This window comes from Larimichthys crocea, chromosome VI, assembly GCF_000972845.2.
Source record: "Larimichthys crocea isolate SSNF chromosome VI, L_crocea_2.0, whole genome shotgun sequence".
NCBI lineage: Eukaryota > Metazoa > Chordata > Actinopteri > Sciaenidae > Larimichthys > Larimichthys crocea.
The window spans coordinates 101,061-122,931 of record NC_040016.1 but is presented as its reverse complement, the minus strand read 5'-3'; the positions used below and the strand labels follow the sequence as shown (position 1 = coordinate 122,931).

The 21,871-nt window shown below is 39.0% G+C and overlaps 1 protein-coding gene across 2 annotated transcripts; it reads left to right on the top strand.

The window, feature by feature from the left end:
• The first annotated feature begins 1,577 nt into the window (after positions 1 to 1,577).
• st3gal8 (ST3 beta-galactoside alpha-2,3-sialyltransferase 8) lies at positions 1,578 to 20,308 on the top strand. Of its 2 annotated transcripts, none has more exons than XM_019254947.2 (9): positions 1,578 to 1,710; positions 12,447 to 12,818; positions 12,938 to 13,049; positions 13,181 to 13,319; positions 14,467 to 14,660; positions 14,745 to 14,924; positions 15,935 to 15,980; positions 16,147 to 16,266; positions 16,466 to 20,308. In XM_019254947.2, the coding sequence occupies exons 2-9, from the start codon at positions 12,668 to 12,670 to the stop codon at positions 16,631 to 16,633; spliced, it is 1,110 nt and encodes a 369-aa protein (XP_019110492.2). In that variant the 5' UTR covers positions 1,578 to 1,710; positions 12,447 to 12,667; the 3' UTR covers positions 16,634 to 20,308. The 2 variants fall into 2 exon arrangements, with proteins under 2 accessions (XP_019110492.2, XP_019110490.2); XM_019254945.2 differs by having other exon boundaries at positions 12,935 to 13,049.
• Positions 20,309 to 21,871: the final 1,563 nt, after the last annotated feature.

The window sequence follows — 21,871 nt, the reverse complement described above, 5'->3', positions numbered from 1 at the left end:
ATCAGTCAGATAAACAACTAATTTTCATCCCCTCAGGGCCTCACAGTAAGTCCAACAGATGAAACAGAGACGCATTACGAGGACCACTTGAAATTAAATTAAATTTTGATGATTCACTGCAAAATCATTTTTAGTTATGATTTTAAATAGAAAAGGAAATTAAATTACACATTATTGATCTGCTTTGAGAAATCTGTCTTCTCATTTGATTTATACGTTATACGACAGATGACAGTAAAGACAGACAGGAAATGTATTGCAATGTGTCAGATGTTAACAGCTCTGTACTGTTTAGATTTCGGGAAGTTAAATCTAAGGTTAACTGATGAAACTACTTGAGTTCTCTTCCTCAAAGCCGTTTAATATTAAGAGTGAAAGCTACTGTAGCCAAGCAGAGTGTTGTTAAAACCTTTCCTTATCATACTTAAAATATTTTTTTCCTGCCACCTGTTAGTTTTAGTTTCTGTCTTTTGGTGCAATTTTCTAAATAAATTTAGCAAATACAGGGTTCCTGATTTGCAACAGGTCAGCTGGCTACTGTGTTTACTCCTTTTTTGTTGTGCAATAAAGTGATAATAAGACAAGAAAAGACAAGTACAGGGACACAAAAACAGCCAAAGGACAAAGGACAAATAATATATTTGTGAAACTTTCTTCAAGCAGAGGAAAGTTTTAAATCAATCAACACAATGTAAAGTCTTGTGTATTCTGCTGGAATCAAGAACCAAGAAGTAAACCCAGAGGCTGGATGTGCAGATGTACCAGACGAACATTCTCACCTGATTGTAACGATGCTATTTGTGGTCCTGTCTAGTTCTATAAAATCCATAGTTCTAGAAAGAAACATATGTGAAAGATTTCTCTATTTAGAGCCAGTGTTTGGTGTGTCTGTTCTGTAGCAATGTGGTGGTGCAACCAAGTAGCAACTTCCGTGGCTGTAAAGGCAAAGCAGAAGCATCAAAAACTGCAGTTTTACATGGCTACTTGAGACTGGCTACAGAACGAGTCGGTCTCCATGTTAAAATGTCCAACATGTTTAGAGGAGAGGTTGAGGCATGGGAGAGGATTCACTTGGTTGCAATCAGCAACTTCACCACTAGATGCCACTAAATCCTACACATTGGACCTTTAAGATAATGAAAATGTGATTATTTTCAGGTAAATATTGACCTAATGAAAACAAACTCATTTCATTTCTGTCACATGATGACTAAGAGATCTTAGGACCAATAAAAATAATAATAAAAAAATATGAATCAAAATATGACAACCCAAAACCATAGAAATGTGTTGTAATTTATTAAATGATTGTGACAAAACTCAGCTGTTGGCTTTTTAAAAATATATATATATATAATTCGAGATATGATCCAGATCTGTGTGCTTTTATTATCACTGCAGACATTCAGCGCCATTTTAACTGTTGAAATTATGACAGTTTTTTGTGGTTTCACACACACACACACACACACACACACACACACACACACACACACACACACACACAGTAGGTGGCACACCCAAAAACCCCGCACGTGGAGTCCCCTCTTCCTCCCCCCCCCTCGCTCTCTCTCTGTTTCTCCTCCCACCCCCTACCCGTCCCCCCCGGGTGGGCGGGGCCTCTCAGCCCTGCATCATCATGCCCACATTTCTGCAGTTTCACAAAGAGAAGAAGAAAAAACCATCCGGACTACGCCGCCGCTGCTTCATGTGAGTCCCCCTCTTTAGTTTGTTCTCTGCGGGAGCTTTGTGCTGTTTAACCCGGTCAGTGTTTGCTGTACCCGGGTACACCTCTCTCTCTCTCTCTGTGTGTGTGTGAGTGAGTGGCAGCATGGTGGAAACTTGAACAAGAAACTTCTGAAAGTTCCCACCAGACTTCATGCAGTTATCTGCAGATTTTCTTTTAATGCGGGTTGTTCTCAGGCTGTTGTTGGTGTAGTTTTGTCTGTAGGTGTGGAAAAGACAAGAAGCGAGAAAACGGTAAAAACGAGAGAGACATGGTGGAGGAGGAGGAGGGGGTGCCGAGGCAATACAAACTACAGCCCAGTGTTGGGTCAGTGACCGAAATCACACCATTTCTATCATGTTTTAAAAGTGACAAAGAAAGAAAAATGTGACTTTTACAGTGTATATCTGATGTTTTTCCACCATGAGCTCATCTTAAACCTGTAATAAAAAGTTAGCAGGTAGCCTGTAGTTATCTTATTGTAGGCCTACTTAATTATAAAGCCTGTAGTTTACCGTTATAACTTGGACCTACGCAGCCTACTTTAACTTCTCTGTTCCTGGTTCTTGTCACATTAGTTGGTCTGTCAGTCCTTTTACATAATAATAGTGTGTCTGTATAAATATGATTATACAGACATATGATATTGTTTGTCCTTTTTGGCTGTATTGTATTTATTTATTTAATATTTACCTTCCTGTAATCTTCTAAAGCATACAGGATTCCACATAAAAGGCACCTGAAAGGTTTGTTTGGTTTGTTTGGTGTGCAGCTGGGGCTATTTTGACGTACCTGTATCATATTTTTATGTTTTATACCATTTACCTTCACTTTAATGCCACCTACTTCACTTTAGTGTTTAAAATCCTTACAGTGTTTATATAGGACCACACATAGAAGACCTGTAATATTATTTGGTTTGTCTTGTTCACATTTGGGATTATTTTGACTAACCTCTACTGTATATGATATTTAAATTTGATCAAATTCTTTCATCTTAATGTAGTCTATCTTACTTTCTTACAGTGTTTGTAACGAACCGCATAAAAATTTTGTTAAATTATTTTTTTGGTTTGTCTGGTTCACATTTGGGACTATTTTGACTTAACCGTACCGTATATAGTATCTATATTTTATGAAATTCCTTGTACTTCACTTTAGTATTTTAATATCCTTACAGTGTTTATATAAAATCACATATACTCCGATGACACTTCTCTGTTGTTCACAGTTTGCTCTATTCTGACTCTACTGTATTATTATCTCTCATCATATCCCTATAATATCCGTTTGCTTGTAGCGTGTAGTTATCTTATTCTAGGCCGTTTCCATTAAAACATCTGTTTCCTGAGATACTCACAGTTAGTTTGTGCAAACTGTCATTAGTTTTATCTTCAACAGAAACACTAAGATAATAAAAATGTTGATTTTTTTTTAAAAAGAGGCAAAAAAAAAAGAATTAAGAATATCTTTATTATCCCCAAAGGAGAGTTTGTACGGCCATCACATAACAATCAGACAACAAAATCACATAGAGTTATTAAAAAGGCAAACGGCAACAGAACCAAAACTTATTGATCCTCCGCAGGTAATTACAGACAGAGCAGAGAGGTAATAAACTTAATATTCTTTAGTTTTCTGATAATTTTAACAAATCCGTCTGTTGTATTAAGTTTTGCCATTTTGGCTTTATGGTAAATTACTGTATTCTAATTTTTGCAGTTTAATATTATCAGTTACTTTGATAGTATTCCTAATTAAATTGTGTGTCTTTGACCTAAATGTAATTTGCTGTAATCTTTCACAGCATTTCTACAATATCTATTCAACGTTTGTATATAACCATATGTAGTAGGCCTACTCCTCTTATATTTCTATGACACGTCTGCTGTCTTTTGATATCATTGTACTTTAATGTCATTTAATCTGCTACACTTTTCCTATAAAAAAACACTTAAGATAAAATGTATTGATTCCCAGATAAGATCAGACTTCTTTGATCCCCAGAAGGAAGCAGGTAGGCATTACAGCAGCACACAAACACAGCAGCATCTGGACATAACATTTATATTCATGTGAAAGCAGCCTGAAGTTATTTTAGTGTAGGTCTACTGTTTTCTGTTACAACACTGCGTGTGTGTGTTTTGTGTGTGTGTGTGTGTGAGCGTGTGTTGATGTTATTGTACTTTACTGTCATTTAATCTCCTACACTTCACCAAAGAAATACAGTGTGTCTATATATGTATGCTATATATGTATGTCTGTCGTATATTATTGTGTCTTTATGGCACTCTGTTATTATCTTTTGCAGTATTCCTATAATTAGTTGACTACCAGCCATAGTTAGCTAGTAGTCTGTAGTTATCTTACAGCTGTTGGTCAGGGTTAGGTTTTCATGATACTGTCGCTCTTTGCTGAACTTTGGTGCTCCTACAATATTGGTTTGTCAGTCAGCTTCTTCTTAAGTTTTTCTTTAATGTTTTAATCGTAATATACTTGCTGTAAGAGAAGATACATTTGTCAGCAGATGTTTGGCTATCTCTGATCTCTATCGCTGTATTAGACCTATATTGTGATAGACTGGATTAAGAAACTCTCATAAAATAAGCTGACAGGATTGTATATTTTTAATTAATTCAGCAAATAAACGCCTGACAAATCAAGATATTTTATCACATTGATGAGAAGTATCTGATATTGCCATCAATCAGTCCGTACATATGCCGTACATATGCCGCCTATAATAATATTCCTATATTCTTTTATAGAGAATCACATATACCTCTGATAATATTCACATAATGTGTCTGTGGTTCTCTAATGGGTTTGACTATACTGTATTATTATCTCTCATAGAATTATTGTCCTCTCTGTAAGATAGTATAGTTATCTTACAGCTTTATTGTGATGATTTCAGATGCGTCTCAGATTAAACTGTCTGATTGCTTTGTGGGTTTGATCTGACTTGTCTATAAAATTTTCTTTGAGTCCAACTTCAGTGCCAAGTTTAAATGTTTTGTTTGGTCTGACCAGCAGTCCAAATTCAACAATATTTAGTTTACTGTGATATAAAACAGAGAAAAGCAGCAAATCTTCACACAGGTGAAGCTAAAAAGGGAATATTTTTATGATTACTTGGTTATTAAAAGACTTAAATGAATTATCTAAATTAATAATTTCAGATTTAATGTATTGGTCATCTCTTTTTAATTTTGTATTTGGCCATAATACTGCTTGGTTAGTCTGTTGTGTCTATAGTACAGTATCTGTAACATTAAAATAGTTTGTCTTTGGAACTTTTTGCCCATATTGCACATCACTGTAACCACCTGTAGTACTTCATGTTTGTGATATTGGTCCTCTGCAATTAATATATAAGTGGCATAATAATGCTTTTTATGTTGTTTTAATCTGTTTTTAATGTTCCCATAAAGCGTGTTATGGTTATAACATGTTATTTTTCAGTATTTATGTAGAAATGTTTGTGTTTCTGTACTTCAGGGATGAATTTAGACACTTTACCCTTTCCTGTGTGTCTGAAATGTTTTTACTTTTCTAAGTGTGTATTTATAACACCGTTTGTTGTGATGTGTGACTCTGTGATGTTTATTATATTACGTTAATGTGAGATCTGAAACTGAGTGCTGAAACCCATAGGTCATAATAAAAAACATAATAATAGATAGACATGTTGTGTGGTCTGAGTCAAGCCTCCCACCCTGTATTTGTTTAGATGTAATTATACAGGCCTGATTCTAAATCTGAACTACAGAAACAGTTTATTACAGACCCGACTGACTGTCTCTAGTAAGTTTTATTTCTACAGCTCAGGGTCACATTTCTCAGAGACCATTACAGTTTGTCCAAAAAGTGAGAAAGTAAAAGTATTAGAGCAAAGATCCCTCTTCCAGGACAGACAGAAGGTGTTAGGAGTACACAGCTGGTTGACGAGGATACAGATATAATATAAAGTAAAGAATTTGAGTGACTCTGCCTGTGTGTTGTAACAGGAAGTCGTGTGTGTTTCTGAGAAGGGTTTGTTTTTCTTCTGAGCTGTCTCTGTAGTCATTACTCAGAGTGTGTGGGCCTGGCTTTTTCAAATCTTGGGTCAGTGATTAAGGTTTGATATACTTTTAGGGTTAGACAACTAATGGTTATGGTTGTTGTCAGTCTCCTGGAAATGAATGTAAGTCTATGTAATATAGCCAAATGTGACCTCAGTGAACATGTGTGCACGTAACTTTTTCCTCTGGTTCCTGTTTTAAACCTTTTGGAGCTTTAGCTCGACATTTTTTCCACCTTGTGTCTGGTCAGTAACACTTACAGGAAATAATGATGTTGTGGTTCGGCTGGAAACTTCGTCTGGACTTCCTGGAAACTGAAACTACGCCTAAAAACCTGCAAAACTAATGACATTCCCATCAGCCTCAGCTGCTTTGTGCTTAGTGCCAATTAGCAGATGTTAGCATGCTAACACGCTAAACGATGACGGTGCACATGCTAAACACCAGCATGTTCGTGTTGTCATTGTGAGTATGCTGATCCTAATGAGTGCAGCCTCACCGAGCTGCTAACATTTCAGTACAGTTTCATATGTATGTCCGTCTGTCAACTTTCCAGAGCTGAGATTGACATACTCGAGCAGTCCACACACCAAAGACAGTTTACAGTGACATGAATCAGAAAAATATCTGAGAAGCCACCTATTGGAAGTCGAGCTGAACAAACCACTCTTGCAGTTTTGTTTGGTGCTTGGTGTTTCCGTACCAGACACTGATGTTCCCCATCAAATTCCTGGAATTTCCTCAAGCATCTGAGGCGAAACGGTCACTACCTCGTCTTCCTCGCCACAGAGTTAATATGCAACGTCCAGGTCAAGCCCTCTGTGATGTGGACACCAGTGTACTTGAAGCCGTCCGCTCTCCCCCTAGGGCCCTATTGATAATAAGGGATGCGTAGTTACTTCCTGCCTCTTGCCAAAATTCACAATAATATTCTTTTAATTTCCCTAATGTTCAGGAGGAGGTTATGTTAAAACGTGTGAGTCAGGTTCTCTACTTCCTTCAGAAAGGCTTGTCAGGCTGTGAAATGACGTGTGAACATAAGAACAGACAGCTACGACGTCTTCTCTGATCCACTCTCCAAACACTTCATAAGTCTTAATATTATATTTGTACTTTATTTTCTTTAATCTATAATCCTTTCATTCTGCTAGCCTGTTTTTGTTTTTAGCTCTGAAGTTCTTCAACACATTTCAGCCAGTGTTGAATGTCTATGAGTTTCTTGAGTTCCTTACTTCCCTTCTTTTTCCCAAACAAGTTTGACTCTTCTCACTGTGTTTGACATACAACATCGGGGCACGTTTTTATCATCTGCCTCAGGATCCCATGACATTTGTTTATGAAGTTATTTATATTATCTACGAAACTCCTCAGAGGGAGTGAGGCGTTGCCGTTTTTCATTTAAAACACACACGCAAAGTAGAAAATGGAAATGATGCAATCGTTGAGTAACCTTAAGTTAAAACGGCTTGTTTCATATGTGTTAAGGCAAAATAACTTAGACTGACTGAAAGATGTTGAGTTGGTTTTTATTTGAAGTCTGTGTGACAGTCTGTCTGGTGAGGACATGGAAACTTTTCGGTAATTATGTCCTTCATGGCTCCGTGTGGACGTGTACAGTACAGTCACACTAGATACTGTAGATTATAGTGTATCCTATGTATCGTGACTGTGATATTTAATAGTGAGATCAAATCACTGGTTGTCAGCTGTTCAATTAGGCTTCATATCATTTAAAAAAAGTAATGCTTTGATGCTTTAACAATACTTTGAGAGACATAAACCTGTTTTTCATGAACAAAAGAAGCCAATAGGGCTGGAAGTAAGTGGAAGTACACTAAACTGAACAATGCCATCGCCTCATTTTGTGTAATTTCTCTGCTGTTCACCGTTAAATAAAGACAAAAACAGCCCAAAATTGCTTGTGTAAACAGCAAACAGTAAAAGAAGTTTAATCACTTTGGCAGTCTGCGTGAGAACTGACACCATTCTTCTGTGGTGTCAGTCGGTGTTGTTTTTTTCTAGTGCTGTACTCCATCGGCAAAACAGCTGGTTTCCATTTTGGTGTCCACACAGAGGTCCGAGGTCACAGAGAGAGAGTTAGAGAGAGACAGGAAGGGGTGCTGTCACATGTTTTTTTTTCTTCACAGGAAGCCATGTGACCTTTAACCCCATCACTCCCATCCCCTCAGCCCCCAAGCCCTAAAATAACACACAGACACTGTGACTCAGCTGATAGCCATTAACCCTCCACTGTTCTCTGAACTCTCTGTGTCTGTTTCCACTGTAAATACTCAAAGTTTTCTTTTTGTTTCACATGGAAACTCTTCTGGAAACTTTAATGATGCCGATGTTCAGTCGACCCTCAGTTTGAAACAGATCTGCTGTCAGTCAGTTTGCTGTATGGCTCCAAATACCAATGTGACCAAATGAATTCAAGCTCATTAAATTCAGCGTCATGGATGCTCAATTGATCCCGAATCAGACAGAATATGTTACAAAATAATGTCAGCAGAGCACACTACAGAAGTTCTGTCATTTGGTGTCTGTTACTGCCCCTGGGAGTTTTAGTAACTTCTCACCATACATTTTTGTGGGCTTGACTTATTTTATTAATCAAAGAACTACGTATTTTCACACACAGATATTTATCCTTTGTACAGATGAGTTTCATGTCCATCCAGGGCTTGAAGTGTTCCACCTGTCAGGCACCAAACATTGTCTGTCGTCCCTTTCATGTCCTATGTTGGTCTCATATCTGAATAGGTAATTAATAATGAGGCAGAATGATCATTTGACATTCGTCTTTAATTTAAATTATTTCACCAATATTTTCATGAAACCTCTGTACATCCGGTGAATTCGAAACCAGGTGTTTAGAAACCTTGTGCACAGGATGAGGTTAGTGTGACTGGGGTTAGTGACATTTAGCTGAACTGAAAACCACCAGGGTAATTCAGATGCTCCAACATTACACACAAAGCTACTGTACAGTTCCGGTGTTTAGAAATATTTCCACAATTGAGATCAAACTGAAATCAACCACAACTTTTCTTAAGATTTCATAGATGCATGTTTGTGTTTTCTGATCCAAACAGTTAGGCTAATTAGGGCCATATTGTGGCTATGCTGGGCTCATGCGTATTAATACGGAAGTTAGTGCCAAAGAAAAAGGCTGTATGATGGCAACATAAGGAGGTGTAAATATTCTTAATATAGCGACACAGATATTAGTCTTTTTAAGGTGGCCCTTGTTTATGTGGCTAAAATGTTTTCCTGTTGATGGCTGTCTACTGTAGGTAACATACTAACTATGGATATGTACGTCATACAACCCCATTTCAAAATACCCACCCTGGTGTCTACACACCATGGCGTCTTGTCCAGGGTGTGTGGACGCCTCTTGCCCGAAGTCAGCTGGGATAGACTCCAGCTCCACTGCAACCCTGATAAGGATAAGCGATCAAACAAGGTTGTCCTGTTGTGTCTCGTGCTGTACCAACTGTACCAACATCAGATTATTCAGTCTCTCGAGTGACTCTCAGTTTTGTTGTTTTTTTCTTATGTCCAACATACTTTTCTTTTTTTTTGTGAAGTTCAAACTACTTTGCAGTATTTTACTGATCACCTGTGACGTGAAAACATCAGATTTACACACAGATGACAAATTGATCACACTGGATGCCAGAAAAGCTTTGCATCCTTTGTCTCCATCTCCCCTCTCTATTTCCATTAGTTACTTCTGTAGTTGGATAATTACGAGACTAAATGTTTACAGCCTACCCTGTGGCACCGACACTGTTGTTGCTAGATGTCTTTGAGGTCATGTAATCTCAAAAATAACATTATGATATATACATTTCTATCCAGGCTAAATTATATTTTGAATTGTGACTGATAATTGTTTCTGTGTGGTGGCATGATGTTGACCAGACATCCTGCCCCGGCAGTTGGCGTACCAAGTTAAAACAACTGGTCAGTGGCAGCTTATTTTAGGTAAAAGGGGCAAGCAGTGTACGCCCAACATCAGCAGCCACTCCACCTCTGACATATGTCATAACAGGAAGCTTCAGATCCTTTGCAAACCACTTCAGTCTTTGTTTCAGCTGAATTAAATAAGTCTTTATTTTTCCGACGATTTCGCGTCTTTGTGAGTTGTTGGCTTTGAGTCTCTTCATCCACGCTGTTGGGAACATTTACATAAACGTCTGTAACCGTATACCTCAACTAACTCCTCATACTTCACTCTACTCTTTAGCTGTGGATTAACAGAGGTATTGATTGGTTTGTTCTGAACTGCTTCTGTGTTCAGACCCTTTGTACCAGGACAAGTTTGCACAGTAAACTTGGCACATAGTCAAGCTCTGTGCTAACATGCTAATACAGATACCAATCTAGGAGCTTAGCTTTTCCCAGCCTTTCCCTTTCCTGCCTGGGGATGACGCAAAATAACTAGAACAAACGTGTGAGTGTGTTGATCAGTTGTATAATATCCTGTCCTGACTCGTCTCCTGTAGTCTTGTTTGTCAGAATTGATACTTTACTGCGGAAGTGTGGCCATACAAGTGGTTAGTGAGGAACTGAGGCAATCTGAAAGAAAGCAGAAATATGCAACATTCCTGTCCTCTGTAAAACAACCTTTTGATATAAGTGTTGCAAAGAGTCACAACTCTTTGTGATAAGTGTAGCTCTTTTATCCCAAAAGGGAAAAAAACTTGCAGGCAGTGGCAAGCCCTAGACTAATAAGCACACACGTTATTGTTATTTCTATGTAGTGAACAGAGTTTAAACAATCTGGCATTAAAAGAGCTGCATGTATTTTTGTACATTAAACTCTGAGCAGTAAGGTAAACACTAGATGAGATACAGTGAGTAACAGTCCCACCAAACAAGGTGAAAAATGAACGTTCTTCTAGCACTCTTTAGTGATGGAAATGTTGGTCTTTTCCAGGCTGAAATATCTCCTCCAGTATCAGATTGATTGCTGTTAAATTAGTTTCAGGTGCTCACGTCTCCTTCAGGATGAACTGTAATAACTTCAGTGATCTGTTCAGAATAACAAACACATAACTTGTTAATCAGTCAACGTTAGAGGTTCTGTTATTCAGCTGAAATATATGAGAGTGATATTGATTGCCTCATCTATCAGAAAGTAAATAAGTTTTTTTGTAGATTTAACTCTCGCAGAGTGAAATTTTTATCCTCAGTTGGCTCTGTGGTTCATTAAATAAACTTTCCTCGTGCACAGGAGATAATTAAGTGATAAATTTATCACGGAGAACCTAATCGTCTAATGGCGCAGTGAATTTCATCACTGTGTGTTGAAACTTGTGCTGTGGTGGCCTTTTTGTTAATATGATGCACTACATTTCACTGAAATACTACCAGGGTTTAGCCTCATCATATTTAAGTCGGGATTTGAAGTTTCTCCAGACAGGGGTTGTGAAGTTACCAACACATTTATGTAACAAGGTCCAGGTCTAAAAGGAGCTTTAGTGCCGCGAGTAGAAAGTAAAGTAATACTATTAACTGTGTGTGTGTGTGTGTGTGTGTGTGTGTGTGTGTGTGTGTGTGTGTGTGTGTATAAGCAGTGTGTATAAGCAGTTACAACAGACATTATGAAATAAATATCACTTACACAACAGTGTAGTGAAGACACAAACTCACACACATACCAGTCAGCTGATTCAGACTGCGCACACACCCACACACACACACACACACACACACACACACACACACACACACACACACACACACACAGGGTGAGAGAGAGACGTTGCAGTAGATGGGAGGAGAGTGAGAGCTGAAACAGGAGAAGCTGAACTGAATCCAGATCTGATTGGTATTCAGAGACCGAGTCTATCTGCAGGGAGACATTCCTGCAGGAGGAGAGGGGAGGAAAAGAGGGGAGGTATGGGAGGAAGAGGAGAGGGGAGGAAAGAAGGAAGACAGGGTGGGGTGTGGTGTGTGTGGATATGTGTGGTATTAGGTGTGTGGTGGTGTAAATAGATATCAATGATATATATATATCATAGATATCGAATAGATAAGATGATATAGATATATATATATATATATATATAATTATATTATTATACAGTACATATACATAATACATACATATTACACACATACCTGTTTGTATCGGCTTCAAGTTCTTTACTCTAAAATTGTCTTTTATTTATATAATATAATATAGAGTAATAAATTAGGTTAAAAAGACAATCTGAGCATTTAAATGTAATATATAAGAACATCATTACAGAGAATACCACTCAGAAGTATTTCCGCTAAAAGGTCAGAGACTTGAGTACCTATGAAAACATGACAGCCAGTTATAATGGAGATCATTTTACTACCCAAACTCTTGGTTGGCCCTTGTAGCAAGTCAGGGCTGCAAGACAAACTGTACACTGTTGTCACATTTCTCTAAGAAAAATACATGAAGTGTAGTAAAAAAATTTAAAAGTCTAACAATGGGGGGAGCCCCGGTAGCTCATTTGGTAGAGCGTTACTGCAGCAGTCCAACAACAACACTCTGTCCGAGTGTGTGGAGTTTAACGAGTCTGCAGCTACAGAGGGAAACCGTTGGGTTTTTACACAAGTATAATGATTTGCTGATGCTGACGGCACTGTGTCTTACTATCTGACCCCAGGTGTGATCCTGCCTCCACCAATCAGAAAGCACCGTGGTTCACAGGACAGGAAGTTACACGCTCAACCTTAATGGAGATGAACCCGAGTAGAGCGATGACAGAACAGGGGAAAACGTCCAGATGACACAGTCCAAATATGCTGGCATAGCAGGCTGAAAGGTTCATTGACAGCTCAACGTGTCCTTCTTCCTGCTGCCGCCAACCCATCGTACCCTCCAGCCATGTTGTTAAGGAGGAAGATGTGTGTTGCCGTGATAATCGCTGCCATCCTCTTCCTCATGTTTGCCAGTCAGAGCATCCATAGGAGAAATTTCCTGCCTCTGTCATTAGCCCTGCCCATCAGCCGTGCCACGCCCACCGGCAGGGAGACGTGTGAGTAGTTATAGTAATACTCTTAGGATAATTGTAGCAGAAGTGATTGTTTCATAGTGATGCTAACAGTGTTAGCGCAGCACCCAGGATTCAGTGTGTTCTGTTTTTGTTTGCAGTAGTTGAAGAAACCACACCACCTCCAGCTGATCTGACCCTTGACCCTTCCAGGACTACCTCTCCTCCCATCATAGAAGAACCAGAAGATGCGGAGGAGAAATCAGAACACTCGCTGTAATTATAATAATTTTCATTTATCGAGTTTAAGATCAAAGTGCTTCACAGAAAGGAGGACACAGATTCTTCTGCATCCCATGATTCCTTGTTCTATCTCTGTCTCACTCCTCTGTGTCATCCTCTTCCAGTTCATGTGGTTGTACCGAGTCCTGTATTTCAGACCTGGAAGGGTCAGAGTGGTTCAGCCAACGCTACGACCCCAAACAGCAGCCCGTCCTCCGAGATACCGACAACAACTTTGACCATGATGCGCTCAGATGGTGGCTGGTGAGGACAAAAAATAATGTTACTGTTGTTGGGTCTACTAGAAAACGATGAAGCTACAAAAGCAAATTCCTGCATGGTGATTCGTCAGTCAGAAGGTTTAAAAAGATGATTATCATTAATATTATCAAGCTATTGGTCATTTGGTCCAGTCTTAAGGTGTTTTATTAGTGTAAACTAATTCACTTCAGTTAATTAAACAATTTATATTTGTCATTATACTTTTTGAACATTTGTGTGCATAAATTAATAAATCAGTGTTAAATTTGACTGAAGTTTCCAAAAATCACTTAAATCACCATTGATGTGTGATTTTAGGCCTAAATCCTGTTATTTGTTGTACTAATATACTCCCCTCAGTGTTTAAACTGCAGAAAACCAAAATGTAACTATTGACATTTTACATTAACAGTTAATTAAATCACCAAATATTCTTTTATAGATTGTAAATAAATGTGTCCTTCTTTGTTTTCTTTAATTAACACCACCATGGTGCAGTAACAAAGTGTGAGCCCCTGTACAGAAAGTGACTGCAGGCTGGACACTGGACGTGAACTGACAGCATTGAATTAATGTCAACACTGAGACTTGTTAAATCAGCTGAATCACACACACAACCATGAAATAATGTGTAATATATTGCATTTCTAGACACTCATACAGTGTGTTTTTAGTAAATAATGAGCACTATCAAAGAAAATTCACAGAATTGAAGTGTGCAAAAGTGTTTTAAGTTATTTTTGTTGAAGCTGTCAGCAGTCTGGATGAAGAGCTGAACGTCTGAGTCTTTTTCCTGCATTTATAGATTCAGTCCTGCTGCAGAAACCATTAGGAGATTAAAGGGGGCAGTGGTGGTGGTGGGGGGTAGGGTAGAAATGCTGCTAACATCATCAGTCTGATCCACAGTATACCATATATACTCAGTGTGTGTGAGCCGAAAAAGAACAAGTAGAACTGTATACTGTATTTACACTGTAACTGTAAGAACATGCAGTCTACAGTTTGAAACAAAAATAAGAATGAAAAAATCTTTTTTATTCATTTTATTGGCACTAGATTAGTACAATCTGAAAATATATTTGATTTGATTTGAATATGAAAATATAAAGCTTAAACAGCTTAATTAAAAACGATGTGATCCTCTCTACAGGGTCTTCAGCGGTCTGGTAATGACCAGACTCTCGAGGACGTGATGTCAGAGATGTTCAAGGTCATTTCGTCACCCACTGTGGACTTTAGGCCACTCCCCTCCCGCTGCCGTAGTTGCGCAGTGGTTGGCAACTCTGGCAAACTGCGACACTCAGGAAACGGAAACCTGATTGACACCCACGAATCCGTAATCCGGTATGTATGTGTATCCAAGTGTACACGTCTTACCTGTCCCCTCATCATTCTCCTCCTCATCTTCATCACCTTTATCCTCCACAGGATGAACAAGGCGGTGACTCGAGGATTTGAGAAAGATGTTGGAAATCGGACGACACATCACTTCCTGTACCCAGAGAGCGCGGTGGACGTTGGACATGGCGTTAGACTTGTCCTCCTGCCTTTCAAATTAAGAGACCTGGAGTGGCTGACCAGCGCACTGTCCACTGGCCAAGTCAAAATGTATGAATTATCTAGCAAATATAGAGAGAAATACACTCACACTTGTTGCACCTAACTAAAACCAATGCAGTCTAATACAACTGCCCTGCAATAAATCCTCCCTTCATCAAGGTTATAATGTTCAGATTTTATTAGTACCATTAAAAGTATTGATTCAGAGACATATGTTGGTGGTCTGTGATTTAGTCACTGATACACAGTACCAATCAAAAGTTTGGACACAACTTCTCATTCTCTCAATCAGCTTCATGAGGTCGTCACCTGGACTGATTTTCTAACAGTCATATTTAGGAGTTCATATTTATGCTAAGCACCTGCAGTCCAACTCATCTCAAACCATCGTGATTGGGTTTAGGCAGGGTAATTGTGGAGATCAGGTCATCTAGTGCAGCACTGCATCACTGTTTTTCTTGGTCGCCCTCACGTAGCCTGGAGGAGTGTTTTGAGTCATTGAAAAACAAACTGGTCCCACTAAATGCAAACCAGATGGGATGACATGTCACTGCAGAATACAAAAGTCCCTGCTGGCTTTAAATTTTGAATAAATGACCAACAGTGTCACACAGTCTCCTCTGAACAGCTGATGTTGAGATACGTATCTCAACTTGAACTCTTTGGAGCATTTTGGGCTATAAACTGAGGTGCTGTTATTTGGTGATTTATGAGGCTGGTAACTGTAAAGAACTTATCCTCTGTAACAGAGGTAACTCTTGGTCTTTTTCATCAGATCAATTTTCTGGATTGACTGACCTTCATGTCCTAAAGTAGTAATGGTCTGTTGTTTCTCATTACTTGACTGAGCAGTCCTTAAAATATGGATTACTACAATAGTTAGTAGTTGTGTTTTATTTAATAGATTTGATGTCTTCATTGGTAATCTACAGTGTAGAAAGTCCAAACCTTTCACTGGTACTATACATACATTGAAATGGATGAACATTAAATATTGTCAATTCTAATATGCATTACTTGAAGTATGTTATGACCAGCAATTCTTTGTGTGTGTTCAGGACCTACATGAGGGTTAAAGACCGAATAGAAGCTGATAAAGACAAGGTAAAATAAATACCCCATGATGCTCACAAACATACAACTAAACCTAATTTACATAATTAAACTATAATGTGTCTGTAATGGTGAAGAAAAGAAGAGCTCTCCACTAAAGTTCATTCACATGTTCATACATTTCTTCCAAACAGTTAAAGATGATTTTGATTTTTAGGTTCTGGTGGTAAACCCGGTGTTCTTTAAGTATGTTAATGATCGTTGGACAGAGCATCACGGTCGCTACCCGTCCACTGGCATGCTGGCCATCATCTTCGCTCTCCACATATGTGACCAGGTAACACTTCACATTTTTCAGTCACACTTAGGCTGATATACTGTAGTAGTTTTCTCAGCAGAAAGAAAAGATTACTGAGAAAATTCCCCCTTGTTGGTACATTCAGGGACACTGAGGGCATCAAATTCTTCTTTTGTATCCATGATTTGATTATTTTACGTCACAGTATGTGATTGCATCACCACCTGTCTGTGTTCAGGTATCAGTGTTTGGTTACGGTGCCGACCAACAGGGGAACTGGCATCACTACTGGGAGGAGAATCGCTATGCTGGAGCCTTTAGGAAAACTGGCGTCCACAGCGCTGACTTCGAAACGCAGGTCATCCACCAGCTCGCCAAGGAAGGCAAGATCAGTCTGCACCTGTGACACGACCACTGATCTACAGACCTGGAAATCTATCGACTGAATCCAGTTCATTTTGTTACACATTTGAACTTGTTATTTTTGCATTTCCATTGGCAAAAGTTGTAGATGATACCAACAGAACCACTCTAGTCCGACCCATGTTTTCGTTATCCTCTGTTGAGGTTCCATGCAAGCTGAGCCGAGACTAAAAGGTGGAATTGACAGATATAAATGTCTTGCTTTTTCTCAAAGCTTGTCTACCTGTTGTAGGCTAATACCATGTGTATAGTGTAGGTTACTGTGTCAGTTCGTAAATGCAGCTTCTCAAGACCAAGAAAAGTCTTTGACGCAGTGCCTGACAGACTTGTTGACTGATGGACTGACCTGCTTACCGACCAGCAGATAATTCACCACTTAATTGTTGAGATCAAGAACCACATCTCGTCTGGTATCCAGCTGAGTCTGCTTTTTCAGTGTCGGTAGACTGCTGGGTGAGCAGACACTCAGCCATAATCAACCAAATTGGAGCCGACTTTGGACCCTACATGGCTGCCAGATTTGGCTTGTTTTTGAGGGGATTTGGACACATGGACAGGAATCAGTCCTGTGTATTTCTTGCATGTCAATCATTATGTCTGCCCAACTGAAGCTGCGGTCGAGCAAAGACATTTTTACATATCTGGAGAACCTGTGGACAGGCCCTTCAGGGGTGGGAGAAGCTATACTTTCCACTTTCACCTGGTGTGCAGGGCTCAGATGTCCTCTGTGCAGACTTCTGCTGGTTTAAATAAGTTAAATAAGTTCCAGCTCAACTTGAACAAACAGGCTGTTTTTTGGGACCCTCCACTGATCACAGACAAACCGTCCTGCCATCTGTGACTGCGAGGATCGACCACACAAATTTTGCTCTGAGCGGGAAACAACCACAGACTTTTTTAATATATATTTTTTAATGGATTTTATAGACATTATACAGGGATAACCTCTTTTTTTAAATCAAAGCACTTTGCCATGAAGAAAAAATGGCACAAAGAGGCCAAGTTGTTGCTTTTCTGTCCAACCACATTTAAAGACTTTTTGTATTTTATATCATTTATAATACATCTACTGAATCTTTTTGAATCTTAATGGAGACCGTCCTGATCGGGAGGATCTTTTTGTCCCGACAGACTAGAACTGGAAACGGGACAACAAAGTTTTTAAGTTTTCCATCACTTCGCCAAGGATGCTTTCTGTTTCTACAATATATGGATCTAGAAGCAGTGAGTGGGAGGAGCCTACAGTATGTAAGCTTCTGCACATGTTCCCTGATGATTCAACAGTCTGCGGGTTTTGAGCTGATTTCACTGACTTTCCAAAATAGGAACTTTCTATTAGTATTTGGTATGTTTTAAAGGATTTTCAGATCCGTAAACAGTGACAAGGGTGGTAATGGTAAGCAGTAAAGTCAAAGATGTGACTTATAAAGTGAGTAAAGCTGCAGATTATTCAACTTTGTGGACAGACAAGTCCTGAGAGTCACGGCTCTCTGATGAGAGTGACAAAGACAAGGAGGCCGTGAGAACTTTTAACTAAAGATTTATTAAACAAAACTTAACAAGGACAAAGTCAAACAATCCGTAACATCACCTGGGTGTTCGGTGCATGAATGAATGGAATATGTAGTGCAATGTACTAAAGTCCAACCAAAAATAACAACCATATGAATAAGGAGAGACTGTCCAGTCCAGCGGGGAGCAGAGGAGCCAGTCAGCTGTCTGCTGGACTTTGTTATAAACGACAGCGTTGTATCTTTGAGAGGGCTGTCAAACCTGTACTGTGAATGTACAAAAACATTTGCTGATTGTCAATCACAGTTGTCTGAATATGTGTGGCTTCGTTTACACAATGAGGAGTTTCAGGATGTTTTTACACAGTTGGTTTAAGTCTGAATCTGAGAGTTTCTTTCACCTGAGCTACTGAAATCCTATGTTGTACGTGCCTTTTATTAATACTACACATCAACAAGATGCAATTATGCCCATGAGCCAGGAGAGAGTAAACAGCAGAACAAGCTACCAACTGGACTAGCTTTATTTGGATAGTCTGCCTACAGGTCGCTTAAATTTGTAACAGTTCAACTCTCTTCATTTTATGTAGAGTAAACATGACAATTTCTGAACACACCATAACAAAGTTATTTTTTGTGCTTAAACCTAACCAAACCTAAACCACAGTGGCCAGAAAAGAGCTCAATCTAAACTAATAAGATACTGAAATGTTATGAATACTAAAAACTATCTGTAGGCATTATCCAAACCTCAGCTGTCACGTTTATATGCACTGTTGCTGCTTGTCGACGTGTAAGAATTGGTCAAATAGTCTAATAGTGCTTGAACCTGTTTTCTGCTTTACAATTGGCAATACATACAACTGTAGCTGTGCCACAAATGTGGAATTTAAGTTTCCAGAGGGATTATAACTTGTTTCCGATCTGAGACTACTACTTTCAGGTCGACTCAGGTAAAGGAAAGTTTTTGGCAATCTGTTTCCAGATTCAGACCGATCGGACAAACTGCTGTGTGAAATCACTCAGTGAAAAGCTCAGTCAGCTTCAAACAAACCTGCTGGGATGACTGAGGGCTATATTATGCAAGAAAAGCACTCATTTGAACCCTGTCAGAGGTGTTGTCTGACCATGTCCCAAGCCAAAAGACTTTATAGTTGCTTTGAAAAAAGCCACAGCGGAAGGTGGAGTGAAAAGGCAGCAGTCTAGACTCCTCCTGGCTGCATCACACCACCTCCCTGAGCTTAGTCCAACAACGTTGTCTCTTTGTAGTGCCAATGCCATGAATTGTACAAATGGGGATAATGGGCCACACTGTCAGACACACTCTCCTTGAAGTGATAAAAAAATGTCAGATGCAGCTGTTGGAAAAGGAGGTTTCAGACGCTGTTAGACGATCCCACAAGCACTTCGTTTGAAGCAGACTGAGGCCTCTATAAATAATCATAAATGCTGAATCATTATCTGGATGCTGTTGCTCTGTCGTTAGCTTGGCTGCAGTTTTAAAGTTTAACCCTGTTTGTCTGGAAGAAGTTGCCTGTGCTCTTAAAACCCCCCGACTGCTGCGTCATCATAAGCTGTAGGTTAATCGGAAACATCTGCTGCTTGGGTTTTATAGTATCCCTTCACTTCTTGAGATTTAACACTTTGCTTCGGAAAAAATTCAAGCTGGGAAACTGGGAAATGATCCACTTCATGAGGAATGTTCAGCCACTAAATGACAGAGCAGCAGCCCTCTGCAGTCCTGAGCTGGACATATAGATGTTTTGGAAGTTATAGTGAAAAGATTTTACCTCCTCACACTGGTCGTGAGTTTAAAGCCAAACTTGTGCTTATTAGATTCCCTGGAGTTAAATCAAATCAACCTATTAGCTACTGGTAAATCCATCATGAATGACAGTATGTGATCTGTAGATTTATTCACTGACCAAACAAGATGTATGTATGACGTATGTTCTGTTATCATAGCTTTAAATCAGCTCATCATGTCTAAACTGTGACTGTTAGATAAAGGAGAAATGTCAGTTTCACTTAAACAAACCTGCTGATCATCACTTCATTCATTCATTCAACAGAAGCACCATGAGATCTCAAAAACAATATAAACCCATCACTGTCACTTTGAATGAAATAAAAATCTGAAATAAAATGAAACAGTTTTTTTTGTCTTCTATCAAAAACTCTGGAGGTAAAAGTTTGTAATCGTCACGGCAACACGCTGCCGCGTTGCTTACTCATTGAGGCGTTGATATCTTGTGACATCTGAAGGCAGCTGGAAGCATTTTCTGCATCTCATTTCAGGCTCCACCTCTTGTTTACAGACCAATTGTTGTTAACCTGAATTTAGTGCAGCCAACTATGGTGTTCTTCATTAACGTTAACTTTCTAACTCTCCTCCCATGACCCTGGAAGTCATTTCCCGTCCGCCACTGCACTACAAGGGTCAATGAGAGAGGAGGCCTCTGACTGAGAAAACACAGGTGTATCCTACATCTACATCTTTCATCGAGTGGCTCCACTTGTGGCACACGTGTTATTTGTAAGTTTGGCATGATTAACTAACAATAGCTTATCCTCAACAACATTTAATCATTCATTATTCTCGCAGCTCTTACTCTGTTGTGTCATGTAAAAGGATCTACAGATATTATAAAAGAACATAGTTACATGATGACATGCAATATAATGCGCCTTGTGTTGAATAAATCTAACAGAATATAGATGAATTTAATGACAAAGTGTTGTGGCATCACACAGAGCAACAGTTTGTTTTCACTTCTGCAGATAATGCAAGTAAATAAATCACGCTGCTTCTCAAACTGTGTAGCACTGGTGGTACAACACTTCCCTCTAGTGTTAGGTGGAGGAATCTCTAAGATATTTTTTGAATTAATTTAAAACGTGCTATTAAACTGCTACATTTTCAATGAGAAACTATGAAATCACACTATGGAATGTCATTTTAAAATAACTTTTGTACTTCTTGTAATGTTTTGGTTCAATATCAGCCTGATACACGCTCACATTCATACACATAAAGCCTGCTCATACATCCATGATCAGTTATGAGCTAAAATGTGACGGCGAGATAGTGAACGTAGGTAAACTGGACACTGCAACTGTGTCTCCAAGCAGGAAATATGAGGATCAGGAGTACCCCTTTTCAAATTAGTTCTGGTTCTTGAACTGGTTCCAGGATTCAAAAACAGTCGACAATAAATAATCGCATTAGGAATAAAGCCTCCAGTGTAAACTGGACGTAACCGGATCGGCCTACGCTAAGGCATTTTAACAGTCAATAATAATAATAGTACTTGGAGAGTCTAATATTTTCTGAGGTGACGTGGTGTAAAAAGTTTGATAAATATGATTATATAAGGGTTTCTGCAGACATTCATATCAGTGAGTTTGACAGGTGATACAGCTGTGCAGCATGTTAAGTAACTAATGTTGCTTAAAATTGACGCTCTTGAACCAAGAATGTCCTTGTGTCTCTCACATCCTCAGCAAGTGAGCAAAGCGATATCATGATGAAAAGCACTCCTTGTATTTTATGCTTTGGTCTTCAGTATCCCACAATTCTTTGTGCTCTGGTTACAGGTTGGACATTGTAAGCCTCACCCCTTTAAGGAGTCGAGCCTGAAATGTGACAGATGTGGCATCTCCACAAGATCAATAACAATAAATTAAAATAAATTAGAACAGGAAAAAAA

Excerpts from the sequence above, each read along its gene's own strand:
- st3gal8 (XM_019254945.2), top strand. The coding sequence starts at position 12,668 with ATGTTGTTAAGGAGGAAGATGTGTGTTGCCGTGATAATCGCTGCCATC. Across the intron at positions 12,819-12,934 it reads GCCCACCGGCAGGGAGACGT|TAGTTGAAGAAACCACACCA; the intron begins GTGAGTAGTTAT and ends TTTTGTTTGCAG. Across the intron at positions 13,320-14,466 it reads ATGCGCTCAGATGGTGGCTG|GGTCTTCAGCGGTCTGGTAA; the intron begins GTGAGGACAAAA and ends TCCTCTCTACAG.